General features: G+C 41.1%; 1 protein-coding gene across 1 annotated transcript in view; it reads left to right on the top strand.

Moving 5' to 3' along the window:
• SFMBT1 (Scm like with four mbt domains 1) overlaps positions 1-22,752 on the top strand; it is a 35,338-nt gene extending 12,586 nt beyond the window's left edge. Inside the window, exons 6-20 of the mRNA XM_057367983.1 lie at positions 593-690; positions 1,439-1,540; positions 2,445-2,595; positions 4,340-4,422; positions 6,315-6,441; positions 7,103-7,216; positions 8,592-8,634; positions 9,515-9,579; positions 11,010-11,149; positions 13,004-13,113; positions 14,765-14,940; positions 15,695-15,873; positions 15,994-16,239; positions 16,474-16,602; positions 17,306-22,752. Coding sequence (XP_057223966.1) covers positions 593-690; positions 1,439-1,540; positions 2,445-2,595; positions 4,340-4,422; positions 6,315-6,441; positions 7,103-7,216; positions 8,592-8,634; positions 9,515-9,579; positions 11,010-11,149; positions 13,004-13,113; positions 14,765-14,940; positions 15,695-15,873; positions 15,994-16,239; positions 16,474-16,602; positions 17,306-17,446 — 1,904 coding nt within the window. The 3' untranslated portion in view covers positions 17,447-22,752. The remainder of the gene's footprint in view (positions 1-592; positions 691-1,438; positions 1,541-2,444; positions 2,596-4,339; positions 4,423-6,314; positions 6,442-7,102; positions 7,217-8,591; positions 8,635-9,514; positions 9,580-11,009; positions 11,150-13,003; positions 13,114-14,764; positions 14,941-15,694; positions 15,874-15,993; positions 16,240-16,473; positions 16,603-17,305) is intronic.
• Positions 22,753-24,809: the final 2,057 nt, after the last annotated feature.

Here is a 24,809-nt window from a genome sequence, read left to right as displayed (position 1 = left end):
TCACAGTCATAGGTGTGATCTGACAAGTCTTGTGCCCAATAATGAGGGTGAAGGTGCAAATAGTCCTACAAGACTTTAYACCCACTCAGAAACTGCTAAATGGTTTTGCCTGTCAAAACCTTCCACCTGTATGTGCAGAGAAAGGAACTGAAGAAGGGATTGCCTTCTCTATTCGGTTATTTTTGGTAGATTTTTATTCTCCAGGTGGAAAAAGTCTTATSGTTTTAGAATACTGCTCAGCAGGAGCTTTTGCAGTTGTGACCCTCCAGCCTACTGGACTAATTTAGACTCTGTTTAAAGATACAAAAATGTCCCTTAGAAAAGGGAACAAGTGTGTGAAAGTGRAGGCAGAGGCTGGGACAGATGGACTTGTCTTTCAGGCATGTGCTTGGCAGAGGGGTGGCACATAAAGTGAYAGAAACACAAGTGGATGGCTTATGAGCTTACTAGTGATGTAACGATTCCTGATGAGGGGAAACCTTGGGATGAAGAATTTGGCAGTTACAGGGGCACAAATCCTACTTTATTGCTGTGTGTTCTGAAAAGAGGAAGAAAAATGACTATTCACTCTTTCCCTCTCTCKTTCCTCAAGCCATTAGGTCCTTGAGGAGCGAAGCAGATTGGCAAGAGATCCTGAAGAAGGTGAAAGARGAGGAGGAGGAGTCATCTGTTCCTACAGATCTTTTTAAGGTAGTTTAATGCTGTGGATGATACCATGAAAATGCTGTTTTCCTGASAAATGATTCAGGGAAGTCARTCACCCCAAATTCTTTCCCTATTTTGTTGGTTTTWAAAATTTATTTCCTTTCTCCCTCTAGTTTAAAATGTAATTATAATAAAAAAATAATCATATTGATGTCACACCCATGATAGTTGTGTGAGCCAGGAGTTGTCATCGTTCACATGTTTTACTCCTTCAAGTTCTTAGTTCATTTTTCTCAGCTTTGTTTGGACCCATGAATAGAAGCAGAAATGCTTTTGCTCTTGAATGTGTTGGGTCATACATAGAGCAGCATACAGATAATTGTGGAGCAGGAACCCTGTTCTGCAGGATTTTGTTAGCCTGGAAACAGAGGCCTGTGTAGCTCTCGTTTAGTGTAGTTCATGATGAGTGCTAAAGGTTACAGGGAAAACCCTGAAAACATTTCTATTGACTTACCAGACCACTCTGTATTGTCACATCTTGTCACATTCATGGAGAATGTCAGAGGAAGAAATCACAGGGACTCAATTTCCTAAAATTCATCAAAAACTGTCAATCACAGGGGTCTTTGTTGGCCTTTTCGTTTAGAGAAGTTGCTGGTACTCAAACTTGCCGGTTTCTTGGAATGAACTAATAAAAACTCCTTAAAAACTTACCCTCTTCATTTGATTTATGTGAGGTACATCTCTTCTTTGATGGAGAAGGGCAGGTAATGATGGCAACATMATTTTTCAGGATAAACCTGTGATTGGAGTGCATTCATTCTCTGAAGGCATGAAGCTGGAAGCTGTGGACCCAATGGCTCCCTTTGTTATCTCTCCTGCTACAGTTCTCAAGGTACCTGGGTTCCTCAACTGTCCTGCTACTTCTACTGAAGATTGAGTTCAGCTGCTACTTCTGTTCATAAATGCTCAGGGAATTCTCATTARCTGGTTGTCTTAAAATCTTGCCACTGGTTTTCAAATAAAGTATTTTGTATATCTCCATCAGAGGACAGGTTGCCTGATAAAGCATCAATGCTGATGGGGAAGCCACTGGATTTTAGTGGAGAGGAAAAGTTCCATAAAGACAAAAGTTCAAAAGATCAAATGATAAAAATTGTCCAGCTTGGGTTTTTAAAATTGGAGATAGTCCCTCATAATCTGAGTATCCATCTGAAGATAGATTTTTGGGGGGTTGATTGTGCAGAAGTTACATCACTACTGTGTACACATGACATTTAGATGGCCTGATTTCCAAACAAGGGGTTTCAAAGTTGAAATGAAAACTCTTCAACATGATCARGTGTTACTTTTCTTGCTATTTGCTTGTCCTGCTTCTATTTACTTCAGGAGTAGAGTGGTTTTACTAGTGGCAGTCCATCCTGGGACACAGTTGAGCCTTGTTGAAATAAGCACTTTGTTGTAGRATAGTAGGAAGACCACAAATGCTAATTTCTGTACATTTTTCTTGAGAAAATTCCCTAAAGCACTTGATCACCTTATCTTTTAAGTGCTCAACATTAACTTTTATTATCTGTATTTGTTAAGTTTCTGGATAATGCAGATGAGTCCRCTGGTTTATGAATCCCAGAGATTCTCTCTTAATTTTWYTTTTTTKTAACCCTCAKGGTATTTCAAGGTAAAGAGTTTCCATCAGGCAGTGTTGCTGTTTAATAAAGTTATCAAAATGGGGGAGAGGGAGCAGTGGATCAGAACCTGCCTCTCACAAGAGCCCATGGTTGTCTTTTGGCTGACTGCAGGTGTACAATGACAAATATTTCATGATAGAAATTGATGACTTGAGGCCAGAGCGTCCGAGCAGCCAGCGCTACATTTGTCACATCAACAGTGCCGGCATTTTCCCGGTGCAGTGGAGCCTGAAGAACGGGCTGCACCTCAGCCCTCCCCCAGGTACGTGTGTGCAGCCTCCTGCTGCTGCTCTGCTCAGGGCAAAACAATTCACCAGAAAGATCCAATTCAGAAAATCAGGAGCTTGGGCTTAGTGGGACTGAAGTTTCCCAGGCACGGGCCTGGGTTTGGGAAGATGAGAGAGCCTCAGGATGCTGGTCATTCATAAAAACCTGAACACTGCAATGAATGGAGTGAGTGTTCCAGGGCTTAAAGAAACGTTGATTTCGGCCTTAATTAACGTGATATCGGAAGCCTGTAGCCTTTGCACTGGATTTTTGCTTCTGGTCAGAATGAAACATTGTTATCCAACGTTTTATAATATTTTTAGGCTATCTTATCCCTTAGAAGTTAATGAACTATTTTTTTTCTACCAAGGACCTATCAGGCACTGTTGCAGATTGCTGAAACATTGCTTCAGGCCATAAGGGAATAGGGAAGTGTTCCTCTGCTGCTGAAATATTTATTCATTTTCTCAAACTGGAAATGTCAATGGTATTGTAAAACCAGGTTCTCTGTTCTCTTATTCACTGCCTCACAATTCAGAATGTTTTGTTTTAGCTGCTCCTTACATCAGAGCAGCAGAGGCTGTAGGATATTTGTCTCCTACCTTTCCTTGGATAAGGAATGAAAAGTGGTTCTGCCTGACCAGCGTTTCCTAGAATTTCACATATGAAAAGTGAAATCTTGCTTTATAGGCATGTGACTGGAGCTGACAAAGATTTTAAGTTTGTTAAATTTCTTTTTCTGTTTGGTAAAACTGAGAAAAATAAATAAATCCTTCTGTGGTTCAGCCCCCTCTGAGGAGAAAAGTCACAGAACAATTTAGGTTGGACTGGTGAGGTCACACCCTGAATCCTGGCTTTAGTTTTGGGCCTCTCCCTGCAGGACAGACATTGAGGGGCTGGAGYATRTCTAGAGAAGAGAATGGAGCTGGAGAAGGGTCTGGAGCACAACTCCTGTTAGGAGCAGCTGAGGGAGCTGTGGAGGCTCAGCCTGGAGAAAAGGAGGCTCAGGAGGAAACTTTATGGCTCTCTACAATTTTATACTATCATGTTAATACTATATTCTTGCACTGAGTTTAAAATTTTGATTTCTTAAATTGTCATAGGTGTGCCTTTAAGGGGAGTGGAATAAGTGCAACATTTGTGTCCTTGCTAATTTACTGCCAACCTCAAATGTGGAAGCACACTTCTGTTCACCTTTTCCTTCAATTATGTGGTTTTTGTTAGATCACGGGGAAGCCAAGTATTTCCTCAAGAAGAATATAATTTTTCTTGGAAGAATATTCTGTCTCCTGATGGACTCCTTTTTAAGATGTTTCCCTTCAGATCTACAGCTGTTACCAAACTTGATGAGGCTCTTGGCACATCTAACTGCTCTCTTTAATGATTTAGTATTTAACATGTCTTTGAGAGAGCAGCATGTTGATACTGTGCATTTTGAGTGCTCTGTTTAAAAAAAAAAATAAAGTTTCAGAGCTGACACATCATCAGTTGCAGAACTTTCCCTGAATTTCATCTCCGTGAAAAGGGTGAAAATGCTTTCCCGTGTTTCAGTTGCTGCCCTTGTCTGCTCAGCAGAGGGATGACTGAGGTTGTAGTGGTGTGACCTCACGTGGCTCCCTGAAGCCCTAAGTCAGCTCACAAAGCAGAGTGACCCAAACAGCTCTCAGTGCAGTGTGTGTCAGTGGGTTTGCAGTGAGTCTCAGCTGTTTCACTCTAACCCTTGGCTCTTTGCCCTCCAGGTTACCCTGGGCACGACTTCGACTGGGCCGACTACCTCAAACAGTGCGGTGCTGAGGCGGCTCCCCAGAGCTGCTTCCCTTCGGTAAGCTTCTGCAGGAAAACCTCCTGTGCTGCCTGAGGGACACTCTGCATTCCAGGGACAGGAACCTTTTGCATGTTCTTTAATTGCCCTTCCAAGCAGAATAGAATATTTCAGTTGGAAGGGACCTGCAGTGATCAATGATCAGCCCAGTGCCTTACCCTGTTCAGAGTTGGCCTGAAGTTAAAGTGTGCTGTTAAGGAYATTGTCCAGATGCTTACAGGGATTGGGCTTTGAACACCTCTCTGGGAAGCCTGTTCCGGTGTTTGAGCACCCTCCCAGTAAAGAAATGCTGTCCAGTGCCATGTGTCCATCTGCCCTGACACAGCTTTGAACCATTCCCACTCATCCTTCACTGGAGATCAGCACCTCCCTCTCCACCTCCCCTTCTCTGGAAGCTGCAGCGAGCAATGAGGTCACCCCTCATCCTCCTTTTCTCCAAACTGGACAAACCCAGAGCCCTGAGCTCTTCCCCACAGGGCATTTCTTCCAACCCTTTCACCAGTTCTGTTGCCCTCCACTGGACACATTTGAGTACCCTGACACCTTTCTGTGATAATTCAGGAAGCAGAAGAGATAAGAGAATATAAATGAGTGTGAACTGAAGTAGGTGCATGCCAGCTTCCTAGATAAGGAAGCAGTGGACCAAATGTTTCAGTTGKGATAAAGCAGACTGAAAATAAATGTTTGTTTTGTGAAATTGAGATGTGTAAGAGTCCATGGAAGAGGCATAGAACGGCATCAATCGTTGGTACTCCTTTAACTGTGGAAGCAGGGCCTTTTAATAGATCTTATTTTCATTTACTGAGGGTACTCTTTCAATCTTCCATCCTTTCAGCTTGAAAAATTAATTCAATTGTATTAATCAATACAAAGTCATCTTAAATTAGTACCAAATAATCATTTTACATTAACCAATGCCTGAAGGATTTGCAAGACTTTGGGCTTTGGTTGGTTCAGTGACAGTGTTGCTGTCCCCCCAAAGCACAGTACCTTGTCAGGCAGAAAAGGGTACTATTAACACCTGCCTTCCAGTTCCATTTACCATGCTTGGGCTATTGCAGTGCTTAGGGGGAGAAATTAAAATGAATAATTACCAGTTTTTGAAGAGAGTGTTGCTGGCTCTGAATTCTTGTTGCCCTTGTTCTGTCTTGTAAACTGTRGCATCTTAGAACAGGTCATTGAATTTATTATCCCTTTTCTGAGAAGAGTTGATCACTGTAGGTTAGTTCCAGAATTCATAATGTATTGATCCTGTAATTACATTGCAGAGAGGCTCTGGGAAGAAGAGTCCTCTGTCTGGCTGGTACTTCTTATCTTTAATTCAGGAGCTCCAGAGCTGGATAAATACCTATTCTTGTGTTTTAGGGATTTTTTAAAATATATAAATGCAAAGTGTATTGGTGAATAAAATAAGACCCTATTTATCCAAAAAATGTAAAATGAAAAGAAAGCTTCCTATGCTGCCTGCCAGAACCCAGATGAAACAGGAATGCTATTTGCATACGTAAAGTGGATTTCCAAGTTAACATGATAGAATAGAGCACCTGGTCAGACGATTTGTCAGACTTATCACTCAGGTGGCAAGCAGCAGAGAATTTCTGATTGCTGAGAATGTACTCAATCCTCTGTGAGCCTCAGCAGCCTTATGTTTTGAAGACAAATATGTTCTTTACTAGGTCTGTCTGTAGAGCCTTTTTTAACTTGCATTCTTTGTACTTCCTAATATATTTTACTTTATTCGATGTGCTAATTATCYCCTCTGTCTGTATTGAGTATTTTTGTGTACTATTCAAACAGTGAGGRTTTTATGTGTTGCTCCTGTTTGTGSATATTCATATCCTRTTCTGGATACAYAGCTGGTGTCTTATTGAKGTATTCTGGCTTCTTCCTAGTTAACTTCTGACCATGGATTTAAAGAGAATATGAAACTCGAGGCTGTGAACCCAGTTGATCCTGAAGAAGTKTGCATTGCTACAGTCACCAAGTTGAAAGATTCTTACCTCTGGCTTCAGCTGGAGGGTAAGCCTGATTTGGGGGAAGAGTCCTTGCATTGGTTCTGCTGTAGTGCCAAACCTGAGGAGTGTCTGGAGCAAACTGACTGCTTGCAGAGTTTGGGCAGCAAGTCAGAGTTTCTTCAATGAAATCACAGTCAAAACCTGCTTGCATTGTCTGTTTGCTGTTTGCCTTGGCTGGCACTGCTTATTTAAGCCAAAAATGGCATTTGTGCATYGCAGTGTCAGTGCTGGGCTCATGCACCGTGCAAAGTGCTGAGCGGGGTTTTGYGACAGTTTTACAGATGAGTGACTTGCATTCTGAGCAAGCTTTGGCCAGACCTGGGAAGGAAAGTTTTACAGAGGTTCTTCATTAAGGTAGAGTAAGCCTGTGTCAGCTGTCCTCCATTATAATTCCATTTCTTGATTGGAAGTACATCAGTATGCACTTACTATGCACTGTGCATCTCTGCTAAACTGTGGRAGGAAAATTCCCATCTCCAGCCTTTAGGAGGAAGTAAATGAGGTCAGGAAAGGATCTGGTGAGTAAAATGGGGTGAATAAATTATTGTTACTGTATTCCAGATACACCATAAGTAAAAGCAGCCTCACTGGCAAACATACAGCAAGTGTTAACCAAAAAGGGTTTTTATGATTTGTTTGAATTTTTCCTTTTCTAAACTGAACAGGCTCCAAGAAACCCGTCCCAGAGTGTATAGTGAGTGTGGAATCAATGAATATATTTCCAGTGGGTTGGTGTGAGACGAATGGATATCAGCTCAGGCCTCCTCGCAAAGCAATAGGTACCAGTTCTCTCTCTTCTGTTTGCAGTGTTGGGTTGATAGGGCTGGTGAGACCTGCCAGAGCAGATTACTGCAGAATTATTGCTGGTATCACTGAATTTGTAAATGTTCATCATGCACAKGGAATCTGTGTGTTGCACTTGTCCCCCTAGCTGTTGGGGCCAGTTGGAAGCCATACAACCACTCCAAACCCRGCAGTGTTGGCTTGAGAACCCTGCATGCTGTAGGAGCCTGTGGGAGCAATCCAGTGGCCATAACAAAGAAATCCTATCTGTGTGTGCACACACCCCAAATGCTCTGCATTTACTTCTGTCTGAGCTATTCTTGCCACGGGTCTGACCCTGATACTGATTTTACACTTGCACTTGTGCAAAGTCAAGTTAATGCCATAACAAAACAGCGTGGAGTGTGTGCACATTTTGGAGTCAAAGTACTTAACAGACTGACTTTCTAAACAGACTGGAGGGTGATGATAAAGTGCTGGAAAGTAAACCTTACCTGTTTTAACTACACTAGTGAGTAGGATAAGATAGTATCTTCTCTCAACTGGCTAGTAAGGCATGTTTATTAAAGTTTAATGGGAGTTGGATAAACTGATTGATTTCCTGAATGTTTATTAAGTAAGATAAGAAAATTTTTAGGTTGGAATGAGCTGTCATATTCTGCAAGTCAAAGCTAGAGAAGCTACTCTGCACTGCCAATGACAGMGGAGGAAGAAGGGGGGGATCCTGATTAGATAAAAGATGATTTGAAAAAAAATCCAGAAATTTGTTGGGGCCAAAGCCTGGAATTGCTGAAGAGGCATAATGTTGTATTACATTGTTTTATTTTACTACCTGATTGTGAAAGCTAGAATTAGATTGTGAAAGCCAGAATCCATAAGTGGACTCATCACCTAGATRACTGACAGTTTCAACAGTCTTTTCCTCCAGAGCAATTTTCTTAAGTTGCTTGTGTTTCTAACCAGCTGATTTCATTCCATTTCAAAGTTAAAGTGTTGAAGTTACTGAGCTGACAAAGTGTCAGATTAAGCTGAAGAACATAACTTTTGGGTGCTGAAAAAGAAAGCATGTCATTCCATTTTGGCTGGTATTCCAGGCAGTTTAGGGGCTCTGATGCAAACAAAGAGGGTAGATTTCCTAGAAAGCTGGGCATATACCCGCCTGATTTAATGAATTTTTAAYGGAAGTTGAAGTAAACCTTTYGGGTTGCTTCGAATTCCTTGGGCCRATGTGCCTCTAGTGCAGCTGGATCAGCTGACACTACAGTGATCCTTTTTGCTGTACAACTTAGAGGAAATTAGTCCACTATAGATATAGTTCTGGATGTTTCATTGGTTTGCATCTCATATTTTGCTGTTTCTTTTTTCTTTCAGTAAACAAGCAGAAAAAAATTGCAGTAGTTCAGCCAGAGAAACAGTAAGTAACAGGTTTTTTGCTTTTATTTTTTGTTGGGGTTTGGCTTGTGTTTTTTCTTTTCTTTTTAATTGGAAAATATGCTGTGTTAGGGAAGATTTAGCTTTACAGAAGTGCTGTACTGAGGATAGAGAGATTCCGCAGTCCATTTGTGTTAATGCTGGTAGTTTCTGCTGATGTTCAAAAAGAGCTCTTGCACTGCAGTAGGAGGAGATAGAAAGCTTGGAATTTGTTTTTTTGTAATTGTTCCTTCCCAGTTGAAATTTGGCCCAAAGGAGGCAAAAGAAGAGTTCTGCTAATATCTACAATTAGTTTGGAAGCTCTGTGTCATGCTCTGTAACTCATTCATGTGAGCCTGCTCAGAAATGCTCCATGGAATGCTCACAGTCAGCTTTATTGACTCTTACAGCTTTACAAACACCAGAGCTGTCAGTAGTCCTGCCAGTGTTTGCATTACTCCCAAAATCCTGAGCAGACTGTTCTCCCATGTTTTGTAATTGGGATCCTTACCAGAGTGTTGGAGTAATTTTGGTTGTATTTTGTTTAAAATTTGGCTTTTTCAGAATGCATAAGGTGAGGCTAYGCTGCCTTGTGCCATGAAATGTGAAATTAAAAGGAGTCAGGGAATGTGAATTGTGGGCAGCTTTGGGAGGTGTCTGTCTCCGTGGTGGCCCATGGGCTTCAAGCAAGGGAGGATTGCTGCTGGCAGTAGCAGGACTTCCAAAGGGAATTTGGTAGTTTTTGTAGGTTRTTGTTGTGAAAGAGGGGAGGTATAAAAAGCAGATTAGTAAGACTGGAGCTGAGGAAAAAAAAAAAGCTTTAGTAATGGAGAGGTGGCTGTCTTTACCATCTGTCAGTTTTCCCAATCTTCTTTTCATTTCAGAATTTTGTCTTCAAGGACAGTTCATGATGGACTAAAGAACCAGGAACTGAACTCTTCTGACTCAGGTATTGATCACAGAGGTCAGGCTAACAAAGACAAAATCCTGTTACAGTTCACCTGCTCAAAACTGTTAGGGAAGAGGAGGAAAAGGTTTGAAGATTTTCATCCCTTCATGATTTTTTGAACTTCAGAAATGAATGAAACAAGCAAAACCATGCATTTACTTTTATTCTGCAATTTGTATGTGCATTAAACCTGGAGAAATCAAATTTTTACACCAGAACACTGCCCTTCTAGCAGAGCATACATGGAGCTGAGTATCTACTGTGACCCATGCAGGTGACCTTTTATTGTCACCTGTTATGTTTGGTAATGTTGGGAGAAGCAGGTGTGCTGTATCTGTGCTCTGGAGTTGTTGCATTCTGGCTTTGGGAAGCAGATCTCTCTGGATTTTATGTTAACTTCATCATGATGATAAACAAAAGCAATTCAAACAGTAAACTGCTTTGTGTGCCAGATGGCAAAATCTAATAATTTKCTAAACTGTTGCAAGAAGGAATGTGATGAATAAGTACATCTGCTGGTGAAAGTCACAGAGATCCATCCATTTGGCAACAAAGTGCCTCCTCTGCTGTTTTCTGTACAGTGAAATGCACATCTGAAGCTTCACCAAAAGCAAGTGTGATAAAAATGATGTTTGCTTGTTTAGCATTTTAATTGGCTTTTAATAGAGCCATAATGTAAATTTGACTTCATTTATTTATCTGCCAGTTTTCAACTGCTGAATTTAAGGTCTTTAAGTGATAGTGTTGCTCRGTCAAAAAACTACAACACTGGGTGAACCAGTATTGGTTTTGTACATAAATGTATTGCAATATATATTAATACTTGAATTTTGAGCAATGCTGAACCATTTAATAGATTTAGAAAGCTTAATGTCACTTCATGAAAGGGCAGTTTATCAGTTGCTGGGTCTTTGCTTTGCATTTTTAGATTCCTTTGATTAGCAAACAAATGTGATGCTGCAGTTTAGGATAAACAGTGGAAAATAACTGCCAGTTTCTCTGGTGGCAGAAGTTTGGGGGAGAGAAAATTACTTGACTGCAAAATTTATCTGTAATTGCTGCGTAGGAACTGCTCTGCTACCARAAGGTTGGGATTGTCTTTGTCTTTGCTGTTCTCACTGGTTTYATACCATGAAGCAGCAGACTAGCCAGGAAGGAGTGTTTCTTTTCTGATACATGACCATCTTTATTTACTGCAGTTTGACAATTTGCAAGCATGGGTGTGAAGTAGGAAAAATGTTTTGGCAACATGGAATAACTAATGCTGCCATTGCAAACGTGACACAGAAACTACCTCAAATTCCTGCCATTCAAGACTTTTTCCCCTCCTTTTTTTACAGCAGACAAACGGTTACATATTGTGAGATTCTCTCCTGGGGCAGTTCCAGCGTGTGATTTAAACATTTGTTTTCTCCCTTCTCATTTCTCAGTGGTAATTAATGGCAAGTACTGCTGCCCAAAGATCTACTTCAACCACCGGTGCTTCTCGGGGCCTTACCTGAACAAAGGCAGGATTGCAGAGCTTCCCCAGTCCGTGGGACCTGGCAACTGTGTTCTGGTGCTGAAGGAGGTGAGCTGGATGGGCAGGGTGGACCTGCAAAAGGCAGTGTATCATAAACACCAGACTATCTCTCTAATTACAGATGGGTAATTTAGCAACTCACGCTGATGATTGAATGAAGAGGGTCTTTTTGCATATAATAAAGTATAAATCAGGAGYGGTTTTATGAATGGCTGAAAAGAGTAAAAGCCTCTCATTTATCTAAGTAACAGCCAGCCTTCTACTGCCTAATTTTATTTTCTCTTAAAACAGTATAACCTGTAATTACCACAATCAAAGGAGTTAGTATCTTTTTATAGCTGTAATAAATGTTTCCATTTTAATTAACAGAATTTAGCTGGAGATACTCCCAAAATTTCTTTATGGTTTRCACTGTTGATAGTAAAACAGAGGAAATACAGATTTTCTTAGTYGAAATGGCAAACTACTTTCAGTGATTGGGAAATGAAAAGAATTTTCTGTGTTTTATAAGTTGGATACAATTTGCAAGATCGGGTGAAATAGCAACTTGGCTTCTTAACATAATTGAGCCAGGAAGAGGTCGTTCTTTCATTCTAAAGAACTTCTTCTCCAGAAAGGGTTTCAGAGCAAATTTACAGATACTTCAATGCAATAATTACTTTTCTGAGATTTCAGAAAAGGTCATGAGGTGCTTGTTATCTGACCTGAGAGGCTGGAAATTTCCCAAGGCATAATGAACTATGAATGCACACTTGAGCTGTCATGAAATGATCATTTTATATATYGGAATTGGCTCAGCATACCTGGGATTTTTACCTTAACTGGGAGAGACCTTAAGAAAGCCTTTCTGGCAGACATGCTTTAAACGAGTCTGGTTGTCAAGAATCAAGCAGATTATTGAAAAAGGTACATTTTTGCATGCAGAAAAGTACCCTATCCTTTCTGCCAGTTTCAATACTCTAATGYAAGAAATGCAAAAGAGCCAATGTGAAATTCTGTGGCAGCTTMATTTAATCTTGAAGGTTTAACCTGCTTCAATGCCTGATAGTAGAAAGTGTGCACAAGTCCTTCTGATGTGCAGGTGCTGAGTGTTGCTGAAAGTTCACCCAATATGCTCAGTTCTGTGCATTTCAGTTGTGAGCTTGCTCACTGTATGAATCCTAKAATTTGGTACTTGCATTGTATTTAATATTTTTCTTTGATTTCTGGACTGCTGCATTAGTAGCAATAAAACTGCAAAYTTGTAATGTCAAGGTTGTGATGCACTCAGTTGGGAATGATTTGAAAGAAGCATATAGTGGGCATAAAAAGTACAATCCGAGTGCACATTTTATACTGTTCCTCACTAACTTCAGGTTTTTCACAACTTCCAAGTCACTTTACAGTACCCAAGAAATTACCATTTTATTAACATACAAGCCTTCTCATGGTTCATGGAAGCAAAACACATGAGAACTTAGGATTCTGCACTATAAGTTTGTTGTAAGCTTGTAGGTTGGCAGGCAGCAAAATCCTGCAGCATTTTTGGCACATCTTCACATGACGTACAATCTTCAAGATAATCGCTCAGATTTAGCCAAGGTTATGCAAGTTTGGGAGTACTGAGCCCCAGGCATTAATTTAGTGATGTGTAGTTCAAGGGCAATGACTTGGAAATTGTTGGATACACTYGTGACTCTGCAGACAAATTCTGAGGGCTGGGAAGGCCCAAAGTGTCGGCTGCTCTCAGTGTTCGTTTTGGCACTGTCAGGAGGTGTCTGTGATCCTGCTGTGAATGAGTGCTTTGATGCTAGATAATTTGGATGAATAGGAGTAATTTCCTATTCTGCCCTGGCACTTTAGAACAGATTTATTGTACAAATAACTGACACATGTTTTGTKCTCTTCCCTCCCACGCTGTAGGTTCTCACTTTATTGATCAATGCTGCCTACAAACCCAGCCGTGTCCTGCGAGAGCTGCAGCTGGATGAAGAGGCTGCGTGGCATGGCCATGGAGAGACCCTAAAAGCCAAGTAAATTCTTGTCCTGTTCCCTGTTTAGTCAATCCCAGTAGCTGTTCTCTGCAGTCTGTGCTTTAACTCACATTTCATAGAAGGAAAAACTGCTTAGAGCATATCAAGATGCCAACAGCCATTAAATGTTAAATTCTTTATAAATTTCTTTATGAATTCTGGTGCAGTGCATGTGATTTTAAAGCTCCATAATATGCCAGTGTACTCTGCTACAGGCATGTGAGCAGCTGGGGATCTAGTGAAACTGGTGTGGTACTGGTAGAACATTGTGCTGTCAGACCTGTGGGTGAGGTTTGAGATCATTTAATTCACCTGAAGATAATTGTCAGTGTTTTAAAGCAGAAGCATGTACTGTTTGGGAAGCTTCTCAGGCTTTTCCACACAAATTTTTTACAGAAGAAAGATTCTTCAGAAATAAAGTTAGAAGCTTTGAAATTGCCTGGCATTTCTACAGCAGTCTACCCTAAAGCACTCCCAGTTTTCCTGCTGAGCTTTTTGGGTTGAAGCTTCTTTGCAAGATTACTTTTACAGCTAGGAARAAAGCAGAAGAACATATTTGCATATATTTGATAAGTCCAGATATTTCTTTATAGTCTAGGGATGGTTTTGTAATTAGGTCACTGTGTTTGCATACTARAGATTAGATTTTCCCAATGTGCTACTGCGCGCTTCCCTACATAATTTTGAACATGTCAGTAATTCTTTTTTTGGATCAGTTTTACTTAGAAAAAGACATCTTTTCCATATATTGAAGGATTGCTCTGGATTTGGGCAATGAGGAGATGACAAAAGCTAGTGTAAATAGAAGGTATAGTTTAGGAATAAAGAAAAAAATATTTGTTTAGTCTCACTGAAGTTGCTGTGTGCTTTCTTTTGCCACAGTAGTGACACCTGGGGTATCTGGACTATGATGATATAGCTCTTTTTTTCAAATATTAACTAGGTGCTTGCAGGCCTGGAATATCCCTGGTAGATATCAGCACATGCCTGTAGCTGATAGGGAGAACAAAGCAGAAATGCTGAGCATCTCTGGCAGATATTGTACAGTGTAGCTCTTTCAGGGTAATGGCAAGGTAGGGGAACAAAAAGAAATCTTTCCTTCTTTTAAATCAAATAGGAGCAGTACATGGAGTCATGGCAAGTGACTGTCCTGAGGAATTATTCAGCACTTAGACAAAAGCTGATTGGAAATGTGGCAGTGGCCACTTGCTCCCATAGCAGGAGCATCGGAGCTCTCACCAAAAGCTGTGTCCTGTTACCTGGATGAGCTCTGTGGCTGCTCTCAGCCTTGGTTTAAGGGACCAGCTGTCCCTGTCACAGTGGGCACTTCTGCAGTCCCGTGAAAGCAAAGAGASAGCAAACCATCTGTGAACAAAGAAAACAAATTATCTGAATTCTGGGACAGTCCTCTCAGATGGTGTTTTGTAATCGCTGACAGGGCAGTGTTGGTGCTGCAGCTACCTGTGTGATGGCTTTCCTTTATTTGGGGATCTGACCTAAGAGACAGAAGCTCCTGTTTCCTGGACTTGGCAGYCTGTAAAGTTTGTCATTACTCAGATTTTCTCTCAGTTTGATCTCAGTATTTTTGAACACGTCTCATTTTGTCCTGATAATTAGAAGATTCCTAATTATGCTCATATTTCAATGCTAGATACAAAGGCAAGAGCTACCGTGCRACCGTGGAAGTTGTGAGGACGGCAGATCGGGTGGCAGATTTCTGCAGGAAAACGTGCATCAAGCTGGAATGTTGTCCAAACCTCTTTGGCCCTCAGATGGTGCTGGATAAGTGTTCAGAGAACTGCTCTGTCCTGACAAAGACAAAATACAGTGAGTAGTTCCCTGATCCGTACAAAAGTAGAGCTCAGGGTGTTATATTTTAGTTTATTTTGACTTTGACTCCAGARGAAATCCAAATACGTTGCTTTGCTTACAGAACAAGCAACTCAAGCACTACATACAGAGGCCTACAAAATATTCATGTGCCAGTGTGTAGGGGAGAAAAAAGTAATCCTGTAGTAAGTGATAGAACCGTGGCTTAACTTCTATTGGGTACTTAAAACTTAGTCTTTTTGAAACAACTTTTGAGACAAATACTGACTAATACTGTAATTTAAGTAGTATTATATTTGCTTTTACCAATTTGTTGTGGGGTAAAAAATGCAATACCTTCCAGCTCTTTTCTTAGTTTTTAGGGGTTTTGTAATCTGGTTTTTAAGTATTTGACACTGTGAGAACAAGCAGTGCATTGAGGCCGTGTTTAAAAACTACAAAATATCATTAAAAGTGCCATTAAATGGGACCATATCTTTGGCAATTTTTTATAATATAGGATCATTTGGGGGCTTCCCAGAAATGGAGGAAGTATATCTTTTCAGGGCAAACAAAATTCATTAGTAACTCTTGATCCTTAAACCAAATTGAAGAGGAAAATACAGACATAMTGATGTTGCAGTTTGGCAGAACTGGGATTCCTGTTGGGAAATGTCCTTCTACTGATTTTCCAGCCCTGATGAGGGGCAAGTGTAACTAGTGACACTGCAGGTGCATTTCACCTCTGTACTCCTTTCTTCTGTCCTGGTAGCACACTATTACGGAAAGCGGAAAAACAAGCGAATAGGTCGGCCTCCKGGTGGCCACAGCAACCTGGAAGCAGCCATGAAGAAACCAAATAAAAGRCGGAAGAGACGAAAACATTTCTTTGTTCATAAGAAAAAACGTTCTTCTACRTCCGTGGATAACACTCCAGCTGGATCTCCCCAGGTAGGACAGCAACACTCCGATCTGGGCTGTGTTCTTTGACAGCTTCATTTCAAATAAGCGTTTGTTCCTTGTAATTTTGGGGTTACAACTGCCTTTTTTCCTTTTTTCCRAACTCTTCAGGGCAGTGGGGCAGAAGAGGAGGATGACCAGGATGAGGTGGATGAAGAGTCTCTGACTGAGGATAGCACCTCAGAGCACCAAGATGAATTGCTTGAAGAATCAGAGGTGTCAGAGAAGAAATCGCTGTCGTCATCTCCCACCCAGAGTGARCTGTCTCATTCCCTGGCTCAGGACCGAGACAAGCGGAAGAGGAAGCTCAGGACCTTTTCCTTTTCTGATGATGAAAATAAACCTCCTTCGCCAAAGGTAAATTGGAACGTTGGTTTGTCCTGGCTTGCTCTCTGCTGGGCAAGCACCAAAATCCTGGGAATAATAACCACCATACATGTGTTCCCATCCAATACCGTGTTACCMCTTGAAGGGCATGTAGAGACACTACAGAATAATGAAAATCCATGAGGTTTAATTATTATTGTATCGTAGGACTGTAATAAAGACTAAGCAGATGTGATATTTTGGGAATTCTTTTGGCTYGTCCAGGACATAAAGATGGAAGTTGCTGAAAAGCTGCAGCTGGACAGTAACCCTCTGGAATGGAGTGTGGCTGATGTGGTACGATTCCTCAAATCCACCGACTGTGCTCCAYTGGCAAGGATTTTCCTTGATCAGGTATCCTTTTTTTGTCTGCCAAATGTTGAACCTGTCACTTTGCTTCTTATCCTTTAAGGAATCAGAAAAAGCATTTTTTTAATCAGGTTCTGAGGAAACAAACACCTGTGCAACCTKCAGCAGTTTGGGAGAGGAGAGTTCAGGGAATGACCACAATTTTTCAGGTTTCTCAGTACTTGGTGGAGGATGTTTTGGTCTGTGGAGCATCTGAATCTGAAATCTGCAAATAATGCCTACAACCAAACACCATGACAAGAGTCAACATTTTATTTGCATCTTGGTTAAAATTTGCCATAAAAACAGTGCCTGTTAAAACTGTACTACTAGAACTAACAGGGAGAGTGGTTTGTGGTGGTGGATGTTACAGGTATGCTTGACTTTCTATAGAGTAAGAGGTTCTACAAAGATGTGATGGTTGGTTAAAATTACTTATGCATGAGATTTCCTTGATTTCTTTTGTTGAGTTGAATTTTTTTACAATAGATTCTGCTGAGAGTCTGTCCCTCAGTCAGTGAATTTGAGCTGGCATTTTAAGAAAGGAGTCAATTTATTGTGTGTGAGAGAGATTTTTAAGCTGCCTGGGGGAACATGAAAGAAATATCTAATTCATAAATGGTCACAAATCTGAAATTACAGCGAGTCAAACCTAAAGGAACAGGGAAAATAACAACAAAGTCATTGTGGAATATTTGTTTTCTTACAGGAAATCGATGGCCAGGCACTGCTGCTGCTGACCCTGCCCACCGTTCAGGAGTGCATGGACTTGAAGCTTGGACCAGCTATTAAACTCTGCCATCACATTGAGAGGGTCAAACTTGCCTTCTACCAGCAATTTGCTAACTGAGGAGCAGWCAAGTTGAAGTGGACCTTTGAAGCACAACTACAAAAACATGCTCCTTCCTCTCTAGCAATTTAAGCCAAATGAACTTAAACTGAGGCCCTGGTGATGACCTAAAAGTGTGTGTCAGCCTCAATTTTTCTATTTCAACAGAAGGAAGGCAACATCGGGAGCAAAACGCCAATGCAAACACAGGGGCTACTCTACCAGCTGCCAGCTTGGGAACACAATAGTCTCTTGCTCTATGGTTCCCTTTTTTTAATGTATTTTTTAATGATTTCAGAAAAGTCTCCTCTCGAGGGAAATGACATTTCAATAGTTCTGTTGGCACAGAACTTTAAAAGGAGAAACAGATCCTGTTTACGTTCGCATGTAGGCTGCCAGAAATACCCGTTCTGTTCCTGATGTTTCACAGAATCCGCTTCCCTCCCTGTGGATGAACACTTGCTTTATCACAGCACTGACTTTGGAATGTGTTCTTTGCACATTCATGTGTTAATGTTGAGATTTTTAATGAATTTGTTCATTGTTAGGACAACAATGTGGCCACAGGGTTCTGAATGTACAGTATAGCAAGAGTGTGGTTCCTTTTGAAGTTTTTTTTTTTTTGTTTGTTTGTTTATTTTGGTTTGTTTCATTGTTGTTGGTTTTGGTTTTGTTTTTACTACCTCTGTAGCCTCAACAGTAGAAGTGTTGAACTAAAAAAGGGAGGGAACTGCTCTTTCTGGACAAGTGGTCTGTGGCTGCACAGCAGTCTCRCTTCTGTGGGCATGTCCAGAGTGCAAACCAATGTCAGCACACAGAGATTTTGTTCCAAAGCTTTAGCTGAAACCTCTGTAGGCATAACCTGGATGTTTCCTTTTTTTCAGTTGTCAGAAAACTTAATTATTTTGCACTTCTCTTACAGACAGGCTGTAGGAAATTAGAAGGAAAGAGAAAGTGCCTCTGCATTTTCTGTATTTTGGTTGTCAGACTTTTTTTTTTAATTGTATGAAGTGATTTCCTTTTTCTTCTAGCAAACAATTGGGCCATGTACATARAGTCTGTCAGCAGACTTTTGCTTTGCTACCTGAACATCTTTTTAGAGAATACACTAAGGAAACTGCAATCAATAGAGGACTGCAACATAGCTCTGCCAGTGTTTGCATTCTGGAAACTCTTATGAGCTTGACTTTGTATTTTTAACTATCTACAGATGCTCAGGATCAGACTTGATGGAAATTTGGTGGGTTGGGAAGGGATTTATCTGCTTGTATTAGAGAAAAGGAAAAGGACCAGTGGGACATCTTAATTCCATCAGTAGACTCACAGGAGGATGAACTGCTGATTTTAATTTTCCAGGGTAATAAAACCCAATCAGCCACTTGCTGTAGACCTCTGTTTTACACTTTGAGTAACAGGGCGTGCATTACTTTCCATTAAAGGTGTGGGGAAACTTGCATCAGGCTCAAGATCTGCATCAAATAAGCATTGAGTTTCAGCTGGCTTGCATCCCATTCACTCTGGCTGTTGTCAGAGTGTTTGGAGGAGCACAGGCAGCAGCTGGATGTGTGCAGCCCTGGTCCTTTATGTCCTGTTCAAATACATCTCTGCAGGAATCCGCTGGCATACGAATGCATTTAAGGTGGGAAGGAGTTCACTGCAGGAATCAGCTTAGGAAAGATGCATTTGTTGGGTTCTGATGAACAGGGATTTCTCTGGTCAAATGGAATGATCCCCTTAGGCCCAGTGTGGCTGGCCATTCCAAAGCTGTGAGCTGTAGGATTCAGCAAGGATGTGGTCTGTAGGCTGAGAGCTGAGTTTGCACAGCCCGTGGCTGCASCTGCCACACTGGTGTTGAGGAGGAGCTATGTCCAGTGAGAACTGCTTGGACTAAGCAGAACTTAGTAACTGGGCTTTGCTGCCTTTGCCCCTCTGAACTCAAGGCAGAACTATTTACACAAGTGTTAAAATCAGATTTTCTTTTTTTTCATTCTAGAATGAAAATGTAAATGTCAGGCAGACTATTTATTAGCTGAGTATTCCTRAGGGAGGGAGGACAGTGTGTAGCTAGGACAATTCTTCTCCCACGTTGTAAGCAGAGTCTGAAGACATAATTAAATTTAAATCAAAGTGTCCGTTTTTCCTCCTTACACCAGATATGTGGCCAATAAATGGATGTTTTGGCTCTTCATATTCTGCTTAGATCATCTCTCTGTACTCCAGTCCCTTAGGACAAGCTCAGTCGTAAGACATTAGGCTTGAAAAAATTTTAAAAGAAACACTGCTGTTTTGCTGTCAGCATCTTGTCTTGAAAAATTTGACCAGTACAGAACTTCTGGGTGGGAAGATGATGCTTTTGGGTCAGTGCAATAGAATTCCCAGGGTTCTGTTGTCCTGGTGCCTGGCAGAATTGACCTGCATAGCCAAGAGATGTTGCTTCCACCTTTCCTCATAGACAGATGTCTTTTTAAGTAGTTGTCAGGAGAGAACAGACCTGAAAGTGTAATTTAGTGGACCTGTTAACATGGTGCCTGGAGTTTTAAATACAAATGTCATACTTCCTTTTCTCAGTAAATAAAGCAGTCAGCAGTTTCAGCCATTAGTGGGATACTTACAGGTCACCTTTGGCATGTTTTATAGGCTGGGTTTTCTGCCTTGTTTTGGGAGGCACTGACAGTCTGGTCCCAATGGGATCTATTTTTGTTGAGATTTTCAAAAGGGATGTTTTCATTATTTGTGAAATGTTTTTATGCTGCACACGGGTACTGTACACTCTGTTTCCTGGAAAAAAAAATGCACTCTGTTTTATTGCTGGATTTAAAAGGGATAAGTGGGGCTTTATCTTGATGGATGGTGTTTCTACTTGACTCTGTTTCAAGTTCCTCTTTCCCTGTGCGTGGCAGATGACACAACTGCACTTACTTGTTCATCTTACTCCGATATGACTTGAAATGAGCTCACACGCTGCTTTAATCCCTCTGTTTCTTCAGAACTGGATTTTGTGTAGCTGGTGGCTGAATCTTGGCTTTGGGTGATAGCAATGTTTCACCATCAGAAATTGCTGGGACTACAGTAATTTAGGGTTCAGGGGTTTGTGCTGTCCTGTACCACATCATTTCACCATACAGTACAACAAAGCTGGAGTCTAGGAGAAAGGCACTGATGTCTTAAAAATTTACTACAAGAAAATGAACTCTCTCATGTACTGTTTATGTGGCTGATAACAGGAGTTTACCCTTGGCTTGRCCCTCTGAGGGTTTATGTTCTTGTYTGTCATATTTTCATATGCATTGTACAGTCTTGGTTTTGCACATCATAGCTTTAGAAACYTGGTGATGCCACTTTGACTGTGCTAAGCTTAGCCTTGTTAGGCAGAAAGATTYTGTTGGGTTATTGTTGTGTGCTTTGTGCACCAACACAAAGGTTCTGTTACAGAGAAGTATCTGACCTCCAAAAATGCCATGGAGGCTTAATGTGGTAGAATTATCCCCAAAGCACAAGCAGCTTGCAGTCCATCCTAAACTGAAAGCAGTCCTTCCAGGAGAGGAGACGTACAGCACTGATCTTGGTGAATGAAGACTATGTTTTTCCTAACTCTAAACATTTCTGAAAGTTCCTCTTTGAGGAACGAAATAAAAGGCAGATTAATTTCTGTGTTGTATAGAACTCCAGGAGTATTTGCAGTCTCTCCTGGAATTAATGGAAACAGTACATACGGAGTTTGGGAGTGGTTTCTAAGATTACTTTCTCTATCACAACTTTMAGCAGTATTTTGTTGTTGTTTTAGGATTTGTTAGTGTTTGTTCTTAATTCCAGTGATGCTTTAAAGGAGGGAAGGAGTATTTAGCTGCTAGGTCCACAGAAGTGTAAATATATTTACAGTTGATTGGACTGAGCACTCCATTCTTCTGTAYAAAGTACAAAACCTTGGTACTTCGTTAGCAAAAAGCCTGGTGGCTTGTGAGATTTTTGAATGTAACGGAATAGGCTTCAAAACTATYGAGCTCGAGTTGGAGACTGGATACCTTTGGACCAAATCTGTTGTTACTAGATGAAGTAGCCTTACCAGAAAGCCAAAAATATGACGATCCTGTACAAAGCTACTCTTTAACCAGCCCTGTCACATAGTGTCRGACTGGTTGCTGTCTACTGTGAGCTCAGATTACCTATAGTAACTAAGCACAAAGATATAGGCTCGGTCAGGAGACTTCAGATGTAGGATGAAGGCTCCCCTTCAAAGGGATTGTGTGCTGACCCCTTGTTTCAGAGTGCTGCCGCCCTTCCCCGAACATTCATGTAGCCTTGTTTTCAAAGGCAGCCCTTTGGGTGAAGGATAACAACAGGACTTGGGAACACCAGAGACAAYAAGCCTCTTTTATTGTTGTAAAACCAAAATACCAATCTGTATAAAACACAACAAAAATGAGTTAAGGTTAGGGACACTCTCCATGGGCATTCTAGCTTCCTGAGTGTGGCATCTGTTCTGCAATGCACCAGACGTGCAAATGGACTTTTGATGAGAAGACAGAGTTGCTGTGTTGAGGTGCACAGCCAGTGGTGTTTGGCCCAGCTTTAAGCCATGGAAGCGAGCAGGTCTTGCGCTGACAGAGTTCCCAGACTGTGGGTCTGACTGGCTTAGCACAAACAATGGCACCCCCTGGCCTGGCACAGTCCCAGGGGCTTGGGACAACTTGCTCATGGCAAAGGCTCAACACTGAGCTCTGTGCACAAGGAATTCTCACCCACTCTGAAAGTTATTGAGCACCAGTTTCCAAGAAACCTCATGGCAAAAAAAAAAAAAAAATCTGGAGGTGTCATGTTTCTCCTCTCCTTTTTAATTACTTTTTTAAAGTTTTTTTGTAATTTCTGTTTAAAATAAATTWAAAATAATCTCTATAGACAATCAGAGGTCTTCTAGGAGACTCTACCCAAAAGGGTGCCAGCTCCACACCTGTGGGCCTCTTTATTATACTAACTCATTGGAACTGATGCACTTTTCCTGTATTTTGCCTTTTTTTAATTAGCTGCTTGTTCTTAAACAAAGATTTAAATGCATATTGTGTTGTGTCCCTTCTGCTTGTTGTTTTATCTTTCTTTAACTTTTAAAAGAAAATATATATATGCAGTGAGACTGAAGTACTACATGGAAGAGAAACATGCACAAGAAAATATGCCTATTAAGTCCCACCATTGTTTGAGCAGGTGTAACAATTTAATCAGAGGATTTTTTAAAAAAATATTTTGGATGGATATTTTACTTGTTTTGTCTGTAAATAGTGTACAAAAGTTTGTGTTATATGACAGTTTTAAGTGGTTGTAAGAAAATTAAAAACGATACTTAAACTGTTGATGATGGCTTTGGTGTTAATATCATCATAAATACTGCTGCTTACCGTGAGCAATTTTCCATCTTAGAAAACTGTAAAAAGCTGTCTGGCATGTTCCATTATTTGCATAAAAGGTTCAAGGAAGCCGCATAAATACCACTTGCAGAGGCTTCATGTTAAAGAGCTTGATTGGGTTTGTTCAGTCCCCTCAAATGCAGGAGTCCTCTTTATCAAAGTTTCTTCTAAGGTAACAGGCTTTGTTTCACGGGTGCTGAAGCCAATTAATATACAGGAGCTGAGGAGAGGACTTAAAAATAGGGATCATTTTCTTTTATTGCTTTATTTGAATGTTGGAAGCCACTTGATTCAATCCAGTGCAAACCTTGCAGGTGCTTCTGCTCTTTCTGGATGGTTTTGTAAAGGTTGACACTACCCTAGCAAGCTGAAATTTTAAAATGAGCTGAATTTGCTTCCTCTGAATAACATGAGAGCCCACAGGATGTTTCAGAAACAACTTTGCCTTGCAAAGTTCTTGTTTCCTTACTTGGCATTCCAACAGATTGTACTCAGCACTTGTTTYTTGGCTGCACTTCAGTTACCTTGGGCTGATTTTACACTGGATGCAGAAAATGCATAGGAGTGGGATGAAACTGATTTGCTTAACACTCTCTTTAGACCTCTATAAATATGTAGGATTTAACATAAATCTTCTACTTGCCTTCACAGAGCACTGTCTGCTTGAGAGAAATCTGAAAGCCTGTGAATAGTACATAGCAGGAGGCAGTGATTTGTCTGCCACAGGTTTCAGAAGGGCTTATAGGAGTCATGAAGAGATGAAACCCTCGAAGAGGTATTTTAGGGGAATGATCTGGTTTAAAGCATGGAATATGGAGTAACACGAGGCATAAAGCCCTTCGAGTTACGTTTCCAGATTCATGTCTAAACCTAAATTTTAAGCATAAATAGCATGAAGTAAATCTTTAACCAGTATTGGGGTACAGGTCAGATATATGTGTGGAATGTGTAATGTTCAGCAGCAGCTGTGAAAGCTTAAAAAGCACCACTGGGCCACAAGTAAATAGGTCRAGTCCAGGTTGGAAATGCAGTGGTTGATAGCTGTTAACACTGTGTGCAAGGGAGAGGAAAAGCAACCTGCTTTGGTCCTTGTCCTTCCTGTTAATTAACTGTTTGCTTCCCTAACTCTTGCTTTTGGCAACTGAGAGCAGAAGAGTGTTGACCTGGGGCCTGAAGCACTGGACAGAGCATTTTGGCTGTGTGCTCTCTAGGTCAGAGAACTGAGAGCATTTCTTTTTCCAGCTGCAATTTCCAGACATTTATGGCACAGCCTAAAAATCAGAAAAATCTCTCTTGCATGGCGATACTGTTTGGCATCACCTGCCAGGAAGGACAGTCAYGTAGATGGGTTTGTGATGTAGACACAACAAATGTTATTTGAATAATTATTGCTTCATGTGCTCAGCTTTGTTTTCTGATAGACTTAAACATGTACTTTCTGGGTCATGCTTATAAGTGAATTCATATTTAGAGAGGGATTTTAAATTATTTAAAGAAATTAGAGAAATTGTGTAAGAAAGCAATATAATGCAACATGACCTGAGTTGATCCTGCACTAAAAATAAGAACCTAAACTTGATGCAGTTCTGGCTGGTGACAATGGAGAGGGGTAGGTATGGCACCGTGGGGCCAGTCAAGGCTCAGGGGCCAACAGGTCCAGTTTCACTGGTAGAGTTTCCAAAGAAAGTGGAAATGTGGCTTAATCCATTGGGCTGGGGGTTACCCTTTATAGAGGAAGAAACATTTTGCTAARGAACCCAGGTGATAATTTTCTCTTTGTAGGATGATAGCAGACTTGCCTGACCCTGTGCCGTCTRGGCTAAGCAAGGCCTCAGCTGCTGCGGTTCTGTCCCAGGGATTTCCTCACGGCTGTGGCGCGGTTTACAAAAGGGGGTGGATGCTGGGGTCAGACAGCCTTTGGATGCTGGAGCCAGTTTTGGATGCTGGAGCCAGACAGCGCTTGGCGGCTGCTCGCAGCACCGGAG

Source organism: Malurus melanocephalus, unplaced genomic scaffold, assembly GCF_030028575.1.
Source record: "Malurus melanocephalus ecotype Western Australia unplaced genomic scaffold, MMel_1.1 scaffold_87, whole genome shotgun sequence".
Taxonomy (NCBI): domain Eukaryota; kingdom Metazoa; phylum Chordata; class Aves; order Passeriformes; family Maluridae; genus Malurus; species Malurus melanocephalus.
Note: the sequence above shows the minus strand (reverse complement) of the source record. Positions and strands in the feature narration are given on the sequence as shown.